We start from the raw sequence: 19,319 nt of genomic DNA, 5'->3' as shown, positions 1-19,319 counted from the left end.
ATTGCCAGGTCACCAAATAGGCAGAGTAGGCACTGGCCTATGGGCCCCAAGCCTATTAGGGGCCCTGCAACAATGGATCAAAATAATATTTATTTGCTCTTGAAAGAAAATTACAAAAAGTATTCAGATATAATTTGCAAGCCCCCTCCCCGAGATTTCGACTGCCCAGGGGCCTCCACAGGGTTTAATCCGGCCCTGAGGATATTAGGAACTGAACCTATAAAATGAGTGTGCTATATCACCAAGCCATGACTGCTCCCTTAAATGTACAACACATATTCAAGTGCAATAATTCATTGTTACTATGGGATTATCTAGTTATATGTGATTAAATATTCTCTAATATTTTGGAAACATTCACACAGTTCACAGATGATATTTTGCCATCTAACCTAGATGGACAGCCAAGTGCTAGCTCAGCTAATGAAACTTCCCAATATACACCTTGCCCTCTGGTGCTTGATTGAGCAAATCTTGGCAAAATTATCACTATGGATAACTCAACTTCTCCACAATTGTCACATTGCCTCTTTGTCATGTTCCACAAGTCGTCATGTTCCACATTTAATTCAAAAACTAGGTTCCCCCCCCCCAGCTCTGCTCCTCTCTGGCCCTGATTCAAATTCAGAATATTCAGAAGCAAATGCATTCATATTGCCCCCCCTCTCTCTCATACATAGAATTGTGTATGGGTTGTGTGTGTGTGTGTACAGTTCCCATATGAGGATCTCAACATGCATGAGTGAATTGGCATCAGATTTCTCTTTTCATGGCCCTTTATAACTTCATGCTCCTTCCTTTCTGCAACGACTCATCTGGTTTATCTCCATACCTTCTAACCTGTTGTTTCCTGTGCCTGGAACAATCCTCCTCCTGCAATTTGTCTTCCTTTCTCTATGCCACCACTCAAGATCACTATATATTCATTCTAACCCACATTTCTTCTCACACCCTCACCTACTGCATCCGCTTGATTCTGTTACGGCATCTCCTTTACACAACTGAAGCCAAACTTTGCTATCTTGATATAGATGATAAATCCTTGGTGCATGGATCATGCAATTTTTATCACCTGGATACTTGCTAATACAACGTAGGAGCTAAATATACATTAAAGTGAGTTAGGTCACCACAGTTACAGCCCTTTGGGGCACTTTTTAGATGGTATATATTGATGCATTTTATCTTTTCTTCTTTATGTTTATGTTTTCAGACTTGTTACCATAAAGTATCATATCCAAGCAAAACCTTTGTGAATAGGGTATATTATATGTCTATAGCAATGAATGTATGAATAAATGATTAATCCAACATAGTACAACGCAAAGAACAAAACATGAAAATCTTAATTCCACTTAAAAAATGAAGTATCAACACTTGAACTAAACATGACTAAGGAGGTGTTCTGTATTTTTTACCAAATCAACACCTAAGGCATTAATAATCAGGCCAATGAAAAATATCCACTGACTGCATTATCCACTCTCAGATGTGGAAATCCTTTAGTGTTTTAGCTATGCCTTTGGTGTACTGGTTTAGAATATATATGACCTATGCAGCACACCAAGTGAATTATATTTTCACTATAAAGTCAAATGTTACACTTCCCACCAAGGCTTTTACTCTCTAACAACCATGCATTGAGTGATATAAATGCAGTGCACATCGTTCATTTTAATGTGTTATGCTACACCATAAAGAAAAGGAAATATAGGGAAACATAAAGCCACAGATTCGCATAACAGGTGTCTTCAATGAATTGTTACTGCTTTTTCTGCACTCTCTAAACACAAGATCCACGTTATTTCCATTGTGCAGGAAGTTTGGCATCCAATCTGGCAATCTTACAATACCATGAAAAACTGCTTCTAAATGTGGACCCCCTTTCACTTTCCAATCTGGGGTGTAGAGGAACTCTCTTGAACTACTGGCACTTTCAGTTGACATGAGGAGCATCAGGGTAACAGCCTTCCTTACTCACAGTCTTACATGATTCATTAAACGGCTTGGGTTTGAAAGCTCACATTCATTCCTAAATGGTACTTTTGCAAATGCCCAAATTACGACAGAAACGCTTTTGTCATTACCTTTGTTGTGTAAGTATGTCCATCGGAGCCACAAACCGCACTGGCATGCATCAGAGGGCATGGCTTGCATTTTACTAAATTAGCTGGTCCATTCCAGTGCCTCTGGGGAAGGTTTCCTTTCTTTTGCCGAAGGCTGGAAGAGAAGGCGGGGGTCTGTGTGAATGTGATAGACAACTAAGACAAGTCTCTGCCAAATCTAAGCCTGAAAACAATCTACATTTTGTGCATGGAATCCTTTTGGATCTAATTCTGCCTAAGCACATTTCAGGGCCAGCTAAAGAGTGAATTTGTAATTGCTGGCAAAGCAATATTGTTTATTTCCAGTAGTTATATAACAAAATGATTATTGTTATTGGTTGTACGAGAAGAACAATAAAAGCCGTAGGAGACAGAAATAACATGAAAACTAGCAATAGCATAAAAACAGCATATAATAACAAAAAAGCACCACCAGCAACAACAACAACAACAACAACAACAACAACAACAACAATAATTTAAGGTACAGTAATAGAAATGTGGATGATAGGGATATCCAGAATGTATTTTATATGTTTTAGATAAGAGATGGATGTATTGAATGGGAAAGTGAAACTAAGATTATGCATAGGTAAAGGTAAAGGGACCCCTGACCATTAGGTCCAGTCGTGACTGACTCTGGGGTTGCGGCACTCATCTAGCTTTACTGGCCGAGGGAGCCGGCGTACAGCTTCCGGGTCATGTGGCCAGCATGACTAAGCCGCTTCTGGCGAACCAGAGCAGCGCACGGAAATGCACTTTGACATGCTTTTGAACTGCTAGGTTGCCAGGAGCAGGGACCGAGCAATGGGAGCTCACCCCGTCATGGGGATTCGAACCGCCGACCTTCTGATTGGCAAGTACTAGGCTCTGTGGTTTAACCCACAGCGCCACCCGCGTCCCAAACAGATTACCGTATTTTTCGCACCATAGGACGCACTTTTTCCCTCCTAAAAAGCAAGGGAAAATGTGTGTGCGTCCCATGGAGTGAATGCAGGCTTTCGCTGAAGCCTGGAGAGCGAGAGGGGTCGGTGCGCACCGACCCCTCTCGCTCTCCAGGCTTCAGGAAGCTATCCGCTAGGAGTGGGAGACCCAGCTCTCCCACCGCTAGCGGAGCGCTGCATTAATCCCGAAGCTTGGGGCGTGCGGAGCTCAGCGCGCCCCAAGCTTCTGGGTGCCGGCAAGGTCTCCGCTAGCCCTGGGAGAGCCCCGCGATGTCGCCCGGCTCTCCCAGGGCTAGCGGACCACTGCGCTAATCCAGAAGCTTGGGGCGTGCGGAGCTCAGCGCGCCCCAAGCTTCTGGGTGCCGGCAAGGTCTCCGCTAGGCCTGGGAGAGCCCCACGACGTCGCGCGGCTCTCCCAGGGCTAGCGGACCACTGCGCTAATCCAGAAGCTTGGGGCGTGTGGAGCTCAGCGCGCCCCAAGCTTCTGGGTGCCGGCAAGGTCTCCGCTAGCCCTGGGAGAGCCCCGCGACGTCGCGCGGCTCTCCCAGGGCTAGCGGACCGCTGCACTAATCCAGAAGCTTGGGGCGTGCGGAGCTCAGCGCGCCCCAAGCTTCTGGGTGCCGGCAAGGTCTCCGCTAGCCCTGGGAGAGCCCCGCGACGTCGCGCGGCTCTCCCAGGGCTAGCGGAGCGCTGCATTAATCCCGAAGCTTGGGGCGTGCGGAGCTCAGCGCGCCCCAAGCTTCTGGGTGCCGGCAAGGTCTCCGCTAGCCCTGGGAGAGCCCCGCGACGTCGCCCGGCTCTCCCAGGGCCAGCGGACCACTGCGCTAATCCAGAAGCTTGGGGCGTGCGGAGCTCAGCGCGCCCCCAGCTTCTGGGTGCCGGCAAGGTCTCCGCTAGCCCTGGGAGAGCCCCGCGACGTCGCGCGGCTCTCCCAGGGCTAGCGGACCACTGCGCTAATCCAGAAGCTTGGGGCGTGCGGAGCTCAGCGCACCCCAAGCTTCTGGGTGCCGGCAAGGTCTCCGCTAGCCCTGGGAGAGCCCCGTGACGTCGCGCGGCTCTCCCAGGGCTAGCGGACCACTGCGCTAATCCAGAAGCTTGGGGCGTGTGGAGCTCAGCGCGCCCCAAGCTTCTGGGTGCCGGCAAGGTCTCCGCTAGCCCTGGGAGAGCCCCGCGACGTCGCGCGGCTCTCCCAGGGCTAGCGGACCGCTGCACTAATCCAGAAGCTTGGGGCGTGCGGAGCTCAGCGCGCCCCAAGCTTCTGGGTGCCGGCAAGGTCTCCGCTAGCCCTGGGAGAGCCCCGCGACGTCGCGCGGCTCTCCCAGGGCTAGCGAACCACTGCGCTAATCCAGAAGCTTGGGGCGTGCGGAGCTCAGCGCGCCCCAAGCTTCTGGGTGCCAGCAAGGTCTCCGCTAGCCCTGGGAGAGCCCTGCGACGTCGCACGGCTCTCCCAGGGCTAGCGGACCACTGCGCTAATCCCGAAGCTTGGGGCGTGCGGAGCTCAGCGCGCCCCAAGCTTCTGGGTGCCGGCAAGGTCTCCGCTAGCCCTGGGAGAGCCCCGCGACGGCTAGCGGAGACCTTGCCGGCGCCCAGAAGCTTGGGGCGCGCTGAGCTCCGCACGCCCCAAGCTTCGGGATTAGCGCTCCGCTAGCCGTGTCTAGGCTGCGGATAGCAGCCTGCTTCCCGGAGCGTCGGGCGCCCTGAAAGCAGAGCTCCCGGCGCTTCGGGAACACACCCGCAGCGTGGGGACCCTTGCAGGAGCTCCCCGCAAGGCTCCCCACGCTGCGGATAGCAGCCTGCCGCCCAGCGGGTGGGGCGCCCTGAAGCAGAGCGGCCCTCGCGCCAGGCATACATCCGCAGCTTGGGGAGCCCTGCAGCAGTTCCCCGCAAGGCTCCCCAAGCTGCGGATAGCAGCCTGCTTCCTGGAGCGTCGGGCGCCCTGAAAGCAGAGCGCCCGGCACTTCAGGAACACATCCCCTGCGTGGAGAGCCTTGCAGGAGTTCCCCGCAAGGCTCCCCACGCTGCGGATAGCAGCCTGCCGCCCGGCGCGAGGGGCGCCCTGAAGCAGAGCGCCCCTCGCGCCGGGCAGACATCTGCAGCGTGCAGAGCCCTGCAGCAGTTCCTCACAGGGCTCCCCACGCTGCGGATAGCAGCCTGCTTCCCGGAGCGTCGGGCGCCCTGAAAGCAGAGTGCCTGGCGCTTCGGGAACACATCCGCTGCGTGGAGAGCCTTGCAGGAGTTCCCCGCAAGGCTCCCCAAGCTGCGGATAGCAGCCTGCCGCCCGGCGGGTGGGGCGCCCTAAAGCAGAACGCCCCTCACGCCAGGCATACATCCGCAGCGTGGGGAGCCCTGCAGCAGTTCCCCGCAAGGCTCCCCAAGCTGCGGATAGCAGCCTGCCGCCCGGCGGGTGGGGCGCCCTGAAGCAGAGCGCCCCCCGCGCTAGGCAGACATCAGCCAGCCCCACAAGCTCGGGGGACAGCAGGGAGGCGCAGCGCCACTATCCCGCTGTTCCTCGACCTGGTTCGGTTTCCCTGACCTGCTTTTGGGGGGGAAATAAAGGGGAATTTTTTTTCCTTTATTTCCCCCCAAAAAAACTAGGCGCGTCCTATGGTCCGGTGCGTCCAATCGTGCGAAAAATACGGTATGCATAGAGAGCTACAATTTTAAGTGGAAGCATTTTTTGTCTAGCATTCTCCCTAACATGTTATTCGAGCACATGCATGCAGAAAGCACCATATTTGAATTCTGGCATCATCAGGTAGGGTGAGAAAAGACTCTTGCCTGACACCCTGGATTGCAGTTGCCAGTCAGGGCTGCTAATACTCAGCTAGGAGGACAGCCTTACAATGTAGCTTTATATGCTTTTAAGCTATTTTAGGGATCCTTCTAAAATGAAAAGTAACAACAAGAAAACCCCATTCAGTATAACCAATGTTGACAACTAGCTTAATATTAAAGTTGGTATGTACGAAGAAGCTCATTCAGTTGATGAGTGAGCTAGATACTATGATTTTATATTTCTGTTTCCAGTGGCCTGCTATTTAAGGAATATATTGTTAAGCTGATTTTATTTTTTAATCTCATAGGAAATATTCTAAAATGGGGCAATGCACAGCTGAGGTCACTCCTATGACTTTGTCTACTACAATGTTCACATTTCCTTGTGCTTTGCAATGTGCCCATTTTTAGATTATGAACGTTTCTAAAGCTATTGAAAAGCCTGCAATGTACCTCTCTGGATATCTGAAACTTCAAAAATGAATGGCTATCTTGACTGTGTCATTGATGTTCTTACTCCTTCTCTTCAGTACTTTAACTGTTATATTATGGGGTTTCAGATCTAGGGTCTTTTTTAACTTGTTGGATTTTAGATTCTATATTGTGATATTGAAAGCCTCTGCTACCCCTGAATCACCAATGGTATGAGAACTATGGCCTCCTTTTTCATACAGGAGTGAATAACACCATGGATAAAATAAAATTTGACACTTGGTAGTCCAGTGTCCACTGACATTGTGCCCACCCTCCAATCTGTTGCAGTTGCACAATACCAAGATTCCTCTGTTTGAGTAGTTTTGTACATTTGCTATGTTACAGTCCATCAAATTATCATGGTCAACTAAATAAAATTGTATCCCTTCTTAGCATACAAACATATCTAGAATGTCTTGGTGCCAAGCAGAATTTAGCAATACCCAGGATTTGAAAACATTGATCTGAAGCTGGTTGATCCTGCCCAAGAGAAATAAGAAAAATCAACCACTGCATGATTTATGAAATTAAATTTAAAGGGCATTCAATGAACAAAGTGCCATATAAATGTCTGTTTAAAAATATTATATTTATATCTAAAAATTAAATATAAACTCCTTAAAAATAGGACTGGCATTCCTGATAGAAGCCTTTTAAATAATTGTCAAGGGTAACGCCAACTCTATTTTAAAGATTCATTTATATTTTGCATAGTTGTGCTAGTTAAGTATTATTAAGGTTACTAAATGTTATATTGTTTTAGGTTGTGCTTTTCTATGATCGCTTTCAGTATATCTGGTCTACAAATCATAACATCAAATACAGTACATACAGTTATCAAGACAATACATGCATGCACCTTTTAACATGAGAGTATAAGAAACTCCATGAATAATCAGAAAGTGTGTCAAGGGCAGCCTGGTAAATTGACCCTAAATGCTGATAGCAAAGCACTGAACCAGCACATGGAAATGTTCTTCTGTTACCTAGGGATATTCAAAATTGCTAAATACCTTACAAATCAATGATCTCTTTTAGGTTCTAGACTAAAGGACAGTGGTGGAAAAAAAACACCCTCAATATGTCAGACTTGACAAATTTTGCAAGTTATGATCTAGAAGCCCCTTTAATGTAGCTGGTTGCTTTTTCTAACCCAAGTGACAGAAGATGGTGTTGACTTTGTTGATGAATCCAGGAGCAAGTTGAGCTATCAAGAAAAAAGCCAGGGATAGGTAGTCATAATCTGTTGAGGATGAATATAGACAAAGCCTACACTGCTGGGGCACCAAAGATCTCAAAAAAATAGTTTGTGTCCTCTCCTCTCTTGTGATTGATTGATTGATTCATTCATTCCTAATATGCACACCTGGATTATGTACATAGTTTGGGCAATTCCTTTGTTTTGGGGGCACCTTCAAACTAAAGGTATATGCTCACCATCATTTGCACAGCAGAACCTCAACAATGCCACTGGAATAGTCCATGCACTCAATGCAATATTTTGAATTCAAAGTGACCAGGACAGAGTGGACTGAAAAGTAACTCTCAAGTATTTTCAATTACTAACTTGTTTTACGACATGCCCATCCAGGGTCCATTTGTATGTCTCATACCCTTTTGTAAAAAATCAGCCCTTTGTTTTTGTGTTAAAGAATAAAAATAATGAACCTGAACCCTGGCTAACATTACACCTAATCAAGAGTAAGGCTAGGAGGGCATGTGGAGGGAATTTGCTCTAGTAAGGACAGAGGGCCTCCCAAGGTCTAATGGCCCACCCCTTTAACCATGATTGAGGTACTGTAAATATCATGTGTGAAGTAGCTCCATGTGATATTGGCTTTCTAGATTTCATAACAATATATAAATTCTACCCCAAGCATTTGGAAGAAATAGCAATCCCACTGCTTTGCCCTAATATGAAAGCACATCAGAGCAGTTTAGCCGAGACAAGAAAAACATTTTAAAACATCACCGAATGCCTTTATCATGGTTTAGAAAACACATATGGATGCTCTTTAAAGCAATTTTGCCTCAGTTTGCAATTTGCTGCACAATTCAAACTCTGTTGTAATAGCACATTCAGCTGCTAAAATAATAAAAATGCTATTCTTTCATTCAGTTAAAGCTTTCTTCTGCTTGAGCCTTTGTCACAATGATAAATAGCACTATTAGGAAGCTTGCATCTACAGAAGCAACCCCATCACGATATCATAAAATAAAAAAGCCAACCAAAAAGAGAGAGAGATAGAAGCCTGCAATCAAAGCCTTGGTATCAAAAATCAGTTCTGTCAGTATATGGCAGTGTTAATCTTCTAGAATGCATTCACTTTCCTTAACAAACTAACTCCTCATTAATTAAGATAGGTGAATAGTAAAATACTCTGGATTGAACCAAAAAGGGTGAGGTATACATATTAAAATTTCTGCAAATGATTTGTGAAATCGGGTGGGTCCAAATTCATAAAGCTCACAGTGATGCTACCCAAATATTGCTATATGTCTACATATTTGCATGAAAGAATGCCTGCAAAAATTTAAGTATCTTAAAAATGAGGCCATATAATCATAGCTAGGAGGCAAAAGCACAAGAAGCTGTGACTACCAGGGACCTGAGATCACAGGAGCAGGAGCATTAGGGGGGAGAAAAGTTTGCAAGCCATATGTGCAACCCACACACAGTCCCCTTGTGTAACTTGCACATATGTTTTTCTGTACAGAATCTTGCTAGAAGAAATCAACAACTCCATCTTATGGGTTGGTTTAAAAAAAAATAGTTGCTGTGGTTGCAGATTATTAAGTTGCTAATTAACTTGAACATTTCAAAAGGTGGCATTCAAGTTCATCTACTCTAACGAAATGCCCTGGTTAGATGGCTACTGAGCAGTGTCATGCTTTGCATGGTTTTTTTTTTTGGTTTTTTTTAAAGCAACATGTTGGTTGCTATTTGGTTGAATGCATGCTGTGCAAGTGCTAACTTCCAAACATAGTCTAAGCCTACTTTCAGACTATACTATTTTGTAGATGATATTTAGTACTCTGCCAGCAAATTTCAGTTGTGCTATTAAAGCAAATCTGGCCCTCTTGCATACAACAACATTTCTGTGGTAAGAAAAGTGACAGGAAAATGAACTGGAAAGTGTGGGATGACAGCAATGTCATATTACCTCTAAGCAACCAAAGCAGAATGAATGCTCAATGAGCAACTTGTCTGGAAGAGCCCTAAAACTAGAAACCAGTTGAAAGAGGCATTTAGTCCCTGAGCTGTTCAACATTGCTTTTGTTTCAAAAAGTCCAACCATGAGGGGTCATAACCTTCTACTTGTTCCTTCAAGCTGATGATCGATTGAGTCCTACCACGCCACATTCATCTCTTTCCCATCTACTCAACAACTGCAATTAGTTAATATTGTCTGCTTCTTCATTCATGTGTTCCACTTAATCCATCAATGTGATTGCTAATGCGGCTCCGTAGATGCCAAAGAATAATCAAGGATGGATATTATTATGGCATGCTCTATAGTTGAAAATGCGAGGGAAATGTTGCTGAATGGGGACTGGCTATGGAAGAGGAAAAATAAGAGCGCCAACTTCCCAAGGGGAACAATTTGCATAGCAGGTGCTAGTTTTATGATGTGAGTCTGAATTGATCATCTAAAAATATATCGTTGTTTTAACTTTTATATCACATAGAAGCCTGCCAAATGCTCTAACAGCCTGGATTGCATTCCCTATTGGGCTTTTAGACCGAAAGACCAACAAACAACATAAGTTGGGCTTAGGTTATGTTAAGATATAGCAAACGCAAATGTGAGGTATTAATTGCCACACTCAACCCACCAGTCATTTCACCCAGAACTTCTCAGCAGAAATACTGCACAGCCCTCTTGCACAAGTTCATAAAATATTCAATATACAAATCAGATCATTTTGAAGTGAAAAGGTAAAAAACCACCACCACCAAATCTATACTTGGTGGCAGAAAAACAGCTCTCAACCCCAAAAAGCTTCAGATTTAAAATAAAGTATAAAATATGGTTATCAGCTAAACTGGCTTTTCTCAAGATTTCACTTTCTTCTAGCTGTTAGAAATGGTCTGATAAGCAACTTCAATTTATTAATAACAGGGTTTTAAAAAGGAAAAAAAATACATTGCAAATCTTTTAAGTGGAAAAGGCATTGTATTAATGCCTTTTCCACTAATACGTCAGAAACAAAATAGCTTTAGAGTGGCTTCTATTATGAACATTTTGTCTTTTCAGCTTGACAGAGACGTGTGTTCGTTTTAACTTTATCTCTCTGTCTTGCTCAGTTCCAGAAGCGTATGTGCTTTGAGTCAAAAGTATGACCTGCCAGCATTCAGAACCCAGACAGAAAAAAATATTTTTTATTATCTTATTTCTGCCTGCCTGGGGATGTTATCACCTATGCAGCATTCATATTATCTCACAGGTTTAAAAAGACTAGATTTTAAACACCCATAGAAAGGTTCTTGCTGTACGTCTCTCTAAAGAGATAGTGTTCAAGTTATGGCTGTTCTTGGTAGTAAATAGAATTCATGTAGGATTGCTGGAAAACAGGTCTTTCAATGTTAATGCCTGTAACATTTTCATACCTATAATAATTTACTATGTGGACATGAAACAGAGAGACACATTGTGCAAAAATGTATGTTTTAAAATGATTTATTGGACCAAGACCTAATTAGCTGTAGTTCAGAAAGTGTAACTAGGGTTGTCAGTTACAACCTGGAAATTGTTGCTATATCTTTACATTTATTGATTAAGGGAGAGACTCAACAACTATGTCTTCTCCTGCCCATTTCCCCAGAGTTCTTTTGTCTTTCCTCCTTTCCCACCTGCACAGCTGGATTTCCTATTACTGTATGTCAAACTGTGGTGGGGGAGTGGTTAATGGATCTGGGAAGAAAGCATGTGAGAAAAGCCTGTGCTGTTGAATCTTAGGCTTTTTTGCAATCCCAAAGCAAACAACAACAAAAAGAAGCCAGCTAGCAGCATGCCAAAAATAGGAGGAAATAATGGCTATACGTATGAGTGTAAGAAGAAACAAGCAAAGGTTAGTTAGGGAAATACCAATTGATAAGTGCAATTACTCACGCTGAACAATTTACTTCTCACCCACTTTTAAAACACTTAAGAGGCATCTTTTACTTCTTGGTGACTATGAGATGTAGGGTTGGGCCGCAAGTTACCTCAGTGAGCATATTACAGCAAACAGGGACAAATGAACCCAACATTTGCCTCAAGTCTTCCCATTGTCACATCTTGCATTGCCCTGCCCCAGTTCTCCAGTTCGTTGGCTACTGCCAATGAGAGGCTGGTAAATTAATGTTGAGATGATGTAATAACAGTATAAGTAAGCAAACCTACACTGAGATGCAAAAGTGAAGAACATGGCATTGGTCAGCCATATATGGCTACAGCTCAAGATCTGCTATAACATGCAATTTAGCAGGGATGAGGATTTTAACTTAGGTTTCTCCCACCCAAACCTTCTCCATATTAGTTTCACACTCATTGCAAGGATGTACCCATGGCATTGCAGATTGATAAAAACAATATAAACATTCAGAGTCAGCTTGCAGTGGTTATGGCTGTGAAAACCTCATTAGGAAGCAAGCATGTTTTTCTTACCTCTTCTTTGTTTTGTGTTCTCTGGGATCAATTTAGCAACATTTTATGGGGAGTCTACAAGGATCAGCCCCAATGCTCTAGAATTATCCTCCAAAAGAGATTCATTTAGTCTTGTCCCTGCTAGTTTGTTTGGGTTTTTTGGCAGTCGAAGGCTGTCACTTTTCAGAAGAACTTTCATTTTTAACACTATTTACTGGTACGTTCAGGGGTGGCGCTGTGGGTAAAACCTCAGTGCCTAGGACTTGCCGATCGTATGGTCGGTGGTTCAAATCCCCGCGGCGGGGTGAGCTCCCACCGTTTGGTCCCAGCTCCTGCCCACCTAGCAGTTCAAAAGCACCCCTAAGTGCAAGTAGATAAATAGGTACCGCTTTATAGTGGGAAGGCAAACGGCGTTTCTGTGTGCGGCGCTGGTGCTGGCTCGCCAGTGCAGCTTCGTCACGCTGGCCACGTAACCCAGAAGTGTCTCCGGACAGTGCTGGCCCCCGGCCTCTTAAGTGAGATGAGCGCACAACCCTAGAGTCAGACACGACTGGCCCGTACAGGCAGGGGTACATTTACCTTTGTTGTTGTTGTTTAGTCGTGTCCGACTCTTCGTGACCCCATGGACCAGAGAACGCCAGGAACCTCTGTCCTCCACTGCCTCCCGCAGTTTGGTCAAACTCATGCTGGTAACCTCAAAAACACTATCCAACCATCTCGTCCTCTGTCGCCCCCTTCTCCTTGTGCCCTCCATCTTTCCCAACATCAGGGTCTTTTCCAGGGAGTCTTCTCTTCTCATGAGGTGGCCAAAGTACTGGAGCCTCAGCTTCACGATCTGTCCTTCCAGTGAGCACTCAGGGCTGATTTCCTTCAGAATGGAGAGGTTTGATCTTCTTGCAGTCCATGGGACTCTCAAGAGTCCCCTCCAGCACCATAATTCAAAAGCATCAATTCTTTGGCGATCAGCCTTCTTTATGGTCCAACTCTCACTTCCATACATCACTACTGGGAAAACCATAGCTTTAACTATACGAACCTTTGTTGGCAAGGTGATGTCTCTACTTCTCAAGATGCTGTCTAGGCCTGTCATTGCCCTTCTCCCAAGAAGCAGGCGTCTTTTAATTTCGTGGCTGCTGTCACTATCTGCAGTGATCATGGAGCCCAAGAAAGTAAAATCTCTCACTGCCTCCATTTCTTCCCCTTCTATTTGCCAGGAGGTGATGGGACCAGTGGCCATGATCTTCGTTTTTTTTTATGTTGAGCTTCAGACCATATTTTGCGCTCTCCTCTTTCACCCTCATTAAAAGGTTCTTTAATTCCTCCTCACTTTCTGCCATCAAAGTTGTGTCATCTGCATATCTGAGGTTTACCTTTACCTTTACCTTTACTGGTACTTTCAGGGTAGTTGTGCTTATTTTAGTGGCCGTTTACTGGGACTGTTGCTTTCACTGATTTATTGATGTAATTTGTTTTGGTTTACTGAATGTTGTTTTTATTGTTTTCCCCCCTCTATTAATTTTCATGACTGGTGCTGTAAAACAAAGATTTAAATAAGTATGTGCCACTCCATCAGGTGTGAAGCACGGTTCCTTTCAGCCTGCTTGAACTGCATCCCATGGCTTTTGTTGATCCTAGAAGCTTCTTCACTGTTTTGCTTCAGCAGCACATGCCATTGGTTCAGTAGCCTTGGGCAGACAACACATCCAGAGAAAACAACTAAAGGAAGGGTCAGGGTTGTGCCACCAGTACTATTCATCCCAGTTCCCTGTGTTTATGCAGCCTTCTGAGTCTGCATGCTGTACTGAGTTGGTCACAAGGGTGAATTAATATGTGAAGGTTGGAGGGCAGGCCAAAGGGCACACTTTCTTTGTCTCTGAATATGTAATCTGCACAAGGCTAAAGTCACACCTAAAGCTAAAGCTGCCAGTTTCATTGTACAATGGATATAACTATAGCAACTTGATTTTCTATTTGGCATGATGACTCCAACTACCGGTAAGTCCTCTGCAGTGTATATCCATTGAAATTCAATGGCTGAGATTAGTCATGCCCATTAATTGAAATGGGTCTACTCTGCATAAAACTAACAATGGATACAACCTATTATGAATACTTATTTAGCAAAATAGTAATAAGTAGTAGCAGTAGGGTTTTTTTCTTTAAAAAAAGGTTTAACAATTTTGTCCAAAGTTTCTTAAATTTTGTACATATTAAAAGTTGAGACAGTTCTTTCCCAGGTTCAGATTCTAATACTTCACAAAAGGGGGGGAGAGGTGGTGAGAGGAAAGCAAGCCTTACAGCAGCAGCAATAATAATAATAATAATAATAATAATAATAATAATAATAATAATAATAATAATAATTTATTTATACCCTGCCCATCTCGCTGGCTTTCCCCAGCCACTCTGGGAGGCTCCCAACATAAGTAATGATGACAACAACAACAACAACAACAACAACAACAAAGCGATAAAACATCAGACACTAAAAACTTCCCTGAACAGGGCTGCCTTCATATGTCTTCTAAAAGTCAGACAATTGTTTATTTCCTTGACATATGATGGACGGGCATTCCACAGGATGGGCCCCACTACCAAGAAGGCCCTCTGCCTGGTTCCCTGTAACTTCACTTCTCACTGTGAGGGAACCACCAGAAGGCCCTTGGAGATGGACCTCAGTGTCTGGGTTGAACGATTGGGGTGGAGACACTTCTTCAGGTATACTGGGCCAAGGCTGCTCCTTCCATGGGAGCTTCAAGCCACAATGGATAGGACTAGTTTGGTCCTCCCTTTGCCATGATGTTCTTCCTGAAATACAAGGATGTGGTCTGTCTGTGGTCCTATGTCACCAATCTGTTGGCAGGGGGCAGAGTGTGCCTCCTTTCACCTCTGCAACACAGTTGCAGGTAACTGGTAGGAGCGCTCTCTTACTCTCTCTCTTTCACACACATAACATTATACAACCAAATAAAGCTTTGGCCTTTTTCTTTTTAAAACAGCATAGCATTGTTGTCTACCCCATCACTGGCAAGCCAGTAGCAGTGCATTCTGATGACGCCTTCTCATTCATATGCCAGAACCTGACAGCTTTGTTATGCTACATGCTAATTCTTCAATTTATTATGGGTGCACCTCCATTGTAATTTTTGATTTATCACAATCTAATCAAAACAATAAAAACCTGATTTCAGTCTATCTGAAATAATTTGGTGTATTTTCACTGATAGTTAAATTAGCCCTGTCTCTACATCGGTTCTCGTCACACCCCAGCTGAAAACTGATGCTCTTTCCCATTCACACTCATATGAGAGGCATTTTCAGGAGTAGCCTCTAATAGGAGACGAATCTTAGTGCTAATAACATTTTTCTGCTCTTCTGGCCCTCTTGTCATTTAGAAATACAGTTTTAAGAGTCATTTTGAGTGGTTTGAGTGGTTCACTAAATTTGAAGATCTGCCCCAGCAGTTTACAGAGAATAAAGAAACAATGCAAAGGGCTTGTGACTTGGGATGCCCTCTTCACAGCTGCCTCAAAAGCGAACATTAGTTCTTGAAAGAAAAATTAAGGCATATTCTGATACCTTCATTCTCTCTCAGTGAAGGTAGAATTTTACTAGTCCTTGGGCAACTAATAAAGACCAGGCGCTATGCAGTAATTTGGTCAGGTTGAGGGAAGCAGTCTCAATGTGCCCAGTTGGCTTGCCACAGTCAGGTGCCCTGCAAGCGAGGGGCTACAATTCTGTGATGACTCAGAGGTCTGGCAAATATACGGATACTGAAGATGCTTTTATCTCCCTATCCAACTGAGAGATAAAGCACTCTGTTTGCTACTTAGAGATCACTCTAAAATGTTATCTCCCAATCAGATCTGGAGATAAAGCTGTGGGGCCACTTCCTGTGGTTTAGGCAGGCCAGATCCAGCTGAGTTTACATTACGCAACAAGAATGCCCTTAGTAACATACAACAGTTTGTGTTTCCAAAGTAAAAACACACTTACATTTTTTTATTCTGACAGTTAAACCACTCTTTCTGAAGTCAATTAGGCAAACTTTAGCCAACAAAGCCTCTCCTCTTCCCCGAGGGGAGAGGTTGTGAGCGGGTCTTGCTTCCCATGCTTCGCAGTGGGCGTGGATGGCCCACTGCGTCCCAGAGAGTCCCTGGCCTGTGTCAGGCCCACAGCCAGCCGATATGGCTGGCTGGGGGGGGGGGCATGGTTTGCCGCTCTTAAATGAGTGCAGGACTGTGGCTCGGCCTGTTTGTTTCCTGCACACATAGATCTCCCTCCCTCCCTCTATTCTCGTGCATTCCACACCTGACCTTGCTATGGACCTCGGTTGGTCGTCTGTTGAAGGGGCCTGGTAGGAATTTTTTCCCCCACTTGGCAGATAGGCAAAAAACCAAATGGTTGGTGCCAACCTCATAGCAAATTGTCACAACTTTGTAAGGTTTGGCGGTTAGGCACTGGAAAATGTGTTGTGTGTTGGAGGGGAGGTTGTGGCCATCACCTACCCCTTTATGGGTGTTCTGTTAAAGGAATCTGGTGGTCATGGTTCCTGTCTGATGCCCATGGCTAGGGCCATGGCACGACCCTCTGGTGACTCAAGGGGAAAGCTTCCAGTTGATTTGCATCAACAGGCTCCCCCTACAGGTTGTGTGACTCCCTGTAGAGCGGGCAGGAGTCAAATGTAGTCTGTTCAGATCCAGTGCCCTAAGCCAATACTACTCACATTCTGTAACCAATAAAGTTGTGGCCATTTTTAGCCCATTAACCTAAAATACTGGTGTCCATGTGTCTTATTTCATCATAAAGCAGGGCACGGGGCCTCGACTCACAAGTCAAAGAATGTTAGACGCAGTTTACTTCATTGTGGTTGACTCTAATTGTGTTAACATAGTTTTTTGAAATGATGGGATCTATTTCTGATGGGAAGAGTATGGAAGGTACACCACACCAGCTGCTGAACCGAATAAGTAAATACTCTTCTTTATGGAGCAAGAATAAAAATAATTTTTTTTGGGGGGGAGGGATGCTTTTCAAGAGTATAACCCCTAACAGCAATTCAAAATCCCAAACAAACAAATTAAAACCTCTACTGAAATGTCGGCTACAGTTAAACTGACAGACTGCAAATCTCTTCTCAATGGAAGGGCAAATACACACTGTGAATCTACTTTGGTATGCCAATCATCCCGCTTATGAATAAATGTGTTGAAACATCTTGGGCCAAGGCAAATGAAGTTCTATTTTGCTGAAAAACTTAACAGCCTGTAATCCTTGCTTTAAGACCCACAGTTGAAAGAATCTACTGTAATTCCGCAGCAGGCTCAGCAGTGAATAGTGAAGGAAAGCATTTTCTATTCAGTGGGGAAATGTTTGCAATATGCAGGAGGGAAGAGGTGGGGAAGTTTCAAGAGCAACTAGAAACATGTGAACCTTTATCTCCATGCAATTTATTTTCAAATTCATGAATATTTTGCTGGAGTGCTATACCTTTACCACCTTCCTACTAATCAACAAAGAATATAATAAGGTATAGCAGTTAAGAACTAAGGCAGTGCCTGAGATTTCTGCTGTGGCTGTTTTCACCCAGCTGGAAATGGGATAAAGGACTCTGAGGTGCCTAGTATCTCTGAAAGAGGATATAGTGTTGAACAGGTATACTGCATGCAGATCACAATCACACCCCACATTTTCAAACAGGAAATAACATGTGACAATAAGCTGGCTGCAAAAAGGAGGGAACGAGAAGAAAGGAGATCCGTACATATCACGGGGCCTCCCAGGTATGCAGATATATTTTATCCACAAAATGTGCAGAGGCCTGTGAGTACTAATGGCAGAGAAAAGTTGGCAGACAGATCTTAGCTTGGCAGCTCAGCAGGCAATCATGGAAGGAAGTGATTCTACCAAAGTGTAAGAAGGAATTGATCACAGAGAAAGCATGCCTTTAAGCAGACATGCTCAAAGCCTAGCGTTAAAGGGCTGCAGCTCAGTGGTATATCATGTGCTTACTATGCAAAAGGTCTCAGGTTCACCCCCAGGAACATACAGTAGAGCTAGGAAAGACTCTTGCCTCAATCCCTGGAAAGCCAATGGTTTGAAGTGGTACAAGGCAGTTCCCTCCCCCACCAGAGCTGGCCCACCCATGAAGTGGGGAGAAGCAGTTGCCTCAGGAGGCAAAAGTGCAAGAGGTGGTACCCAGCCCTTTCCACCACTTCCAGTGCTGCTAGAAAAGCTGTCCACACACAGAGTTTAGCAAGAGGGAGGCACTCCAGCATGTGGCCTTGCCACTCATTTCCCCACCTCTGGGGTGGAGAAGATGAGCAGCAAAGTCTTGCAGAATGCCCCCCTCTTGGCAAGTTCAGAAAGAGGGGGGCATTCCAGCAGTAGTAGAAGTAGTGGGGCAGGCAGGGCAGGGTGGCAGGTGAGGCAGTGTGTGGTAGTGGGCCATGGGCAAGGGGCAGCACATTCCCATTATACCTCAGGTGGTCATATGGGGTGGTCCACCCCTGCTTACCACACTCCTAGGACCCAAGCTGCTGAAACATCTACCCCCTTTGCAGTTTAAAGGAGTAAGGGAACTATTTTAACAGCTTGCTTTGCCCCAGCAAAGACAGTACTTCTAGTTTTTTTCTCCCATCTGTTCTATCCATGAAGCTTTCTAACCTGTCTTTTATTTATTAAAAAAAAAAACAACTAAGGAGAAGTCATTTCACACTGGAGAAATTTCAAATGATTTCAGCAATCACAAATGAAATGGCGATTGACAGATTACATGGCTCCACATTCAAGATGATGGGACATTTTCATGTATGTTGACTTAATCATCAAGCCAGACGTGATGGCAACATTCACAGAATTTATTCACATTATCTGCTCAATTCATGCACAAACAATCAAGCAGATAATTGTTTTTATGTCCAGATTTATGTGAAGCTGCAGGAGCTGGACCTTCTTCTACCTCGTCTGAACTCCCAGTGGACCACCACAGTTGCAAATGATCTCAGCCTATTGAATGGGCAGGGGCCAAGTGGGTATGGGTTCCTTTCTCTTCCATAGTGCACATCATTTGACCAGACATATGGTGTTCTAGGAGCCCTTTGGACTTCCAAATCCCACATCCTTACCATGGCAACCCAGGAGGTAAATGGGTAAGGAAAATTAGATAGCCGACTATCTATTTCAGTTCTAGATCTACCCCAAAATACTGAAATAAACATTACTCCTGACACCTACTCAGTTAAAAAGCAGAAGGACTATTGCAAGAGAGATCCAACTGGGGTAAAAACATGAGAAGAGCATGCCTGTTTAGGCCAATGGTCTATTTAGTCCAGAAACCTGTTCTCACAGTCACCAACTGGATGCCTGTGGGAAACTCCCAAGCAGGATTT

The 19,319-nt window shown here is 44.8% G+C and overlaps 1 protein-coding gene across 2 annotated transcripts in view; it reads right to left on the bottom strand.

The window, feature by feature from the left end:
* The window catches only part of SPOCK1 (SPARC (osteonectin), cwcv and kazal like domains proteoglycan 1), a 404,411-nt gene that overhangs the window by 124,098 nt on the left and 260,994 nt on the right, over positions 1-19,319 (bottom strand). For both annotated transcript variants that reach the window (XM_081893955.1, XM_081893956.1), the window contains exon 5: positions 2,088-2,220. In XM_081893955.1, the coding sequence (XP_081750081.1) occupies positions 2,088-2,220 (133 nt within the window). The remainder of the gene's footprint in view (positions 1-2,087; positions 2,221-19,319) is intronic.

Source organism: Podarcis melisellensis (assembly GCF_964234715.1).
Source record: "Podarcis melisellensis genome assembly, chromosome: 2".
Classification (NCBI taxonomy): Eukaryota; Metazoa; Chordata; class Lepidosauria; order Squamata; family Lacertidae; genus Podarcis; species Podarcis melisellensis.
This window is presented reverse-complemented; position numbering and strand designations above follow the sequence as displayed.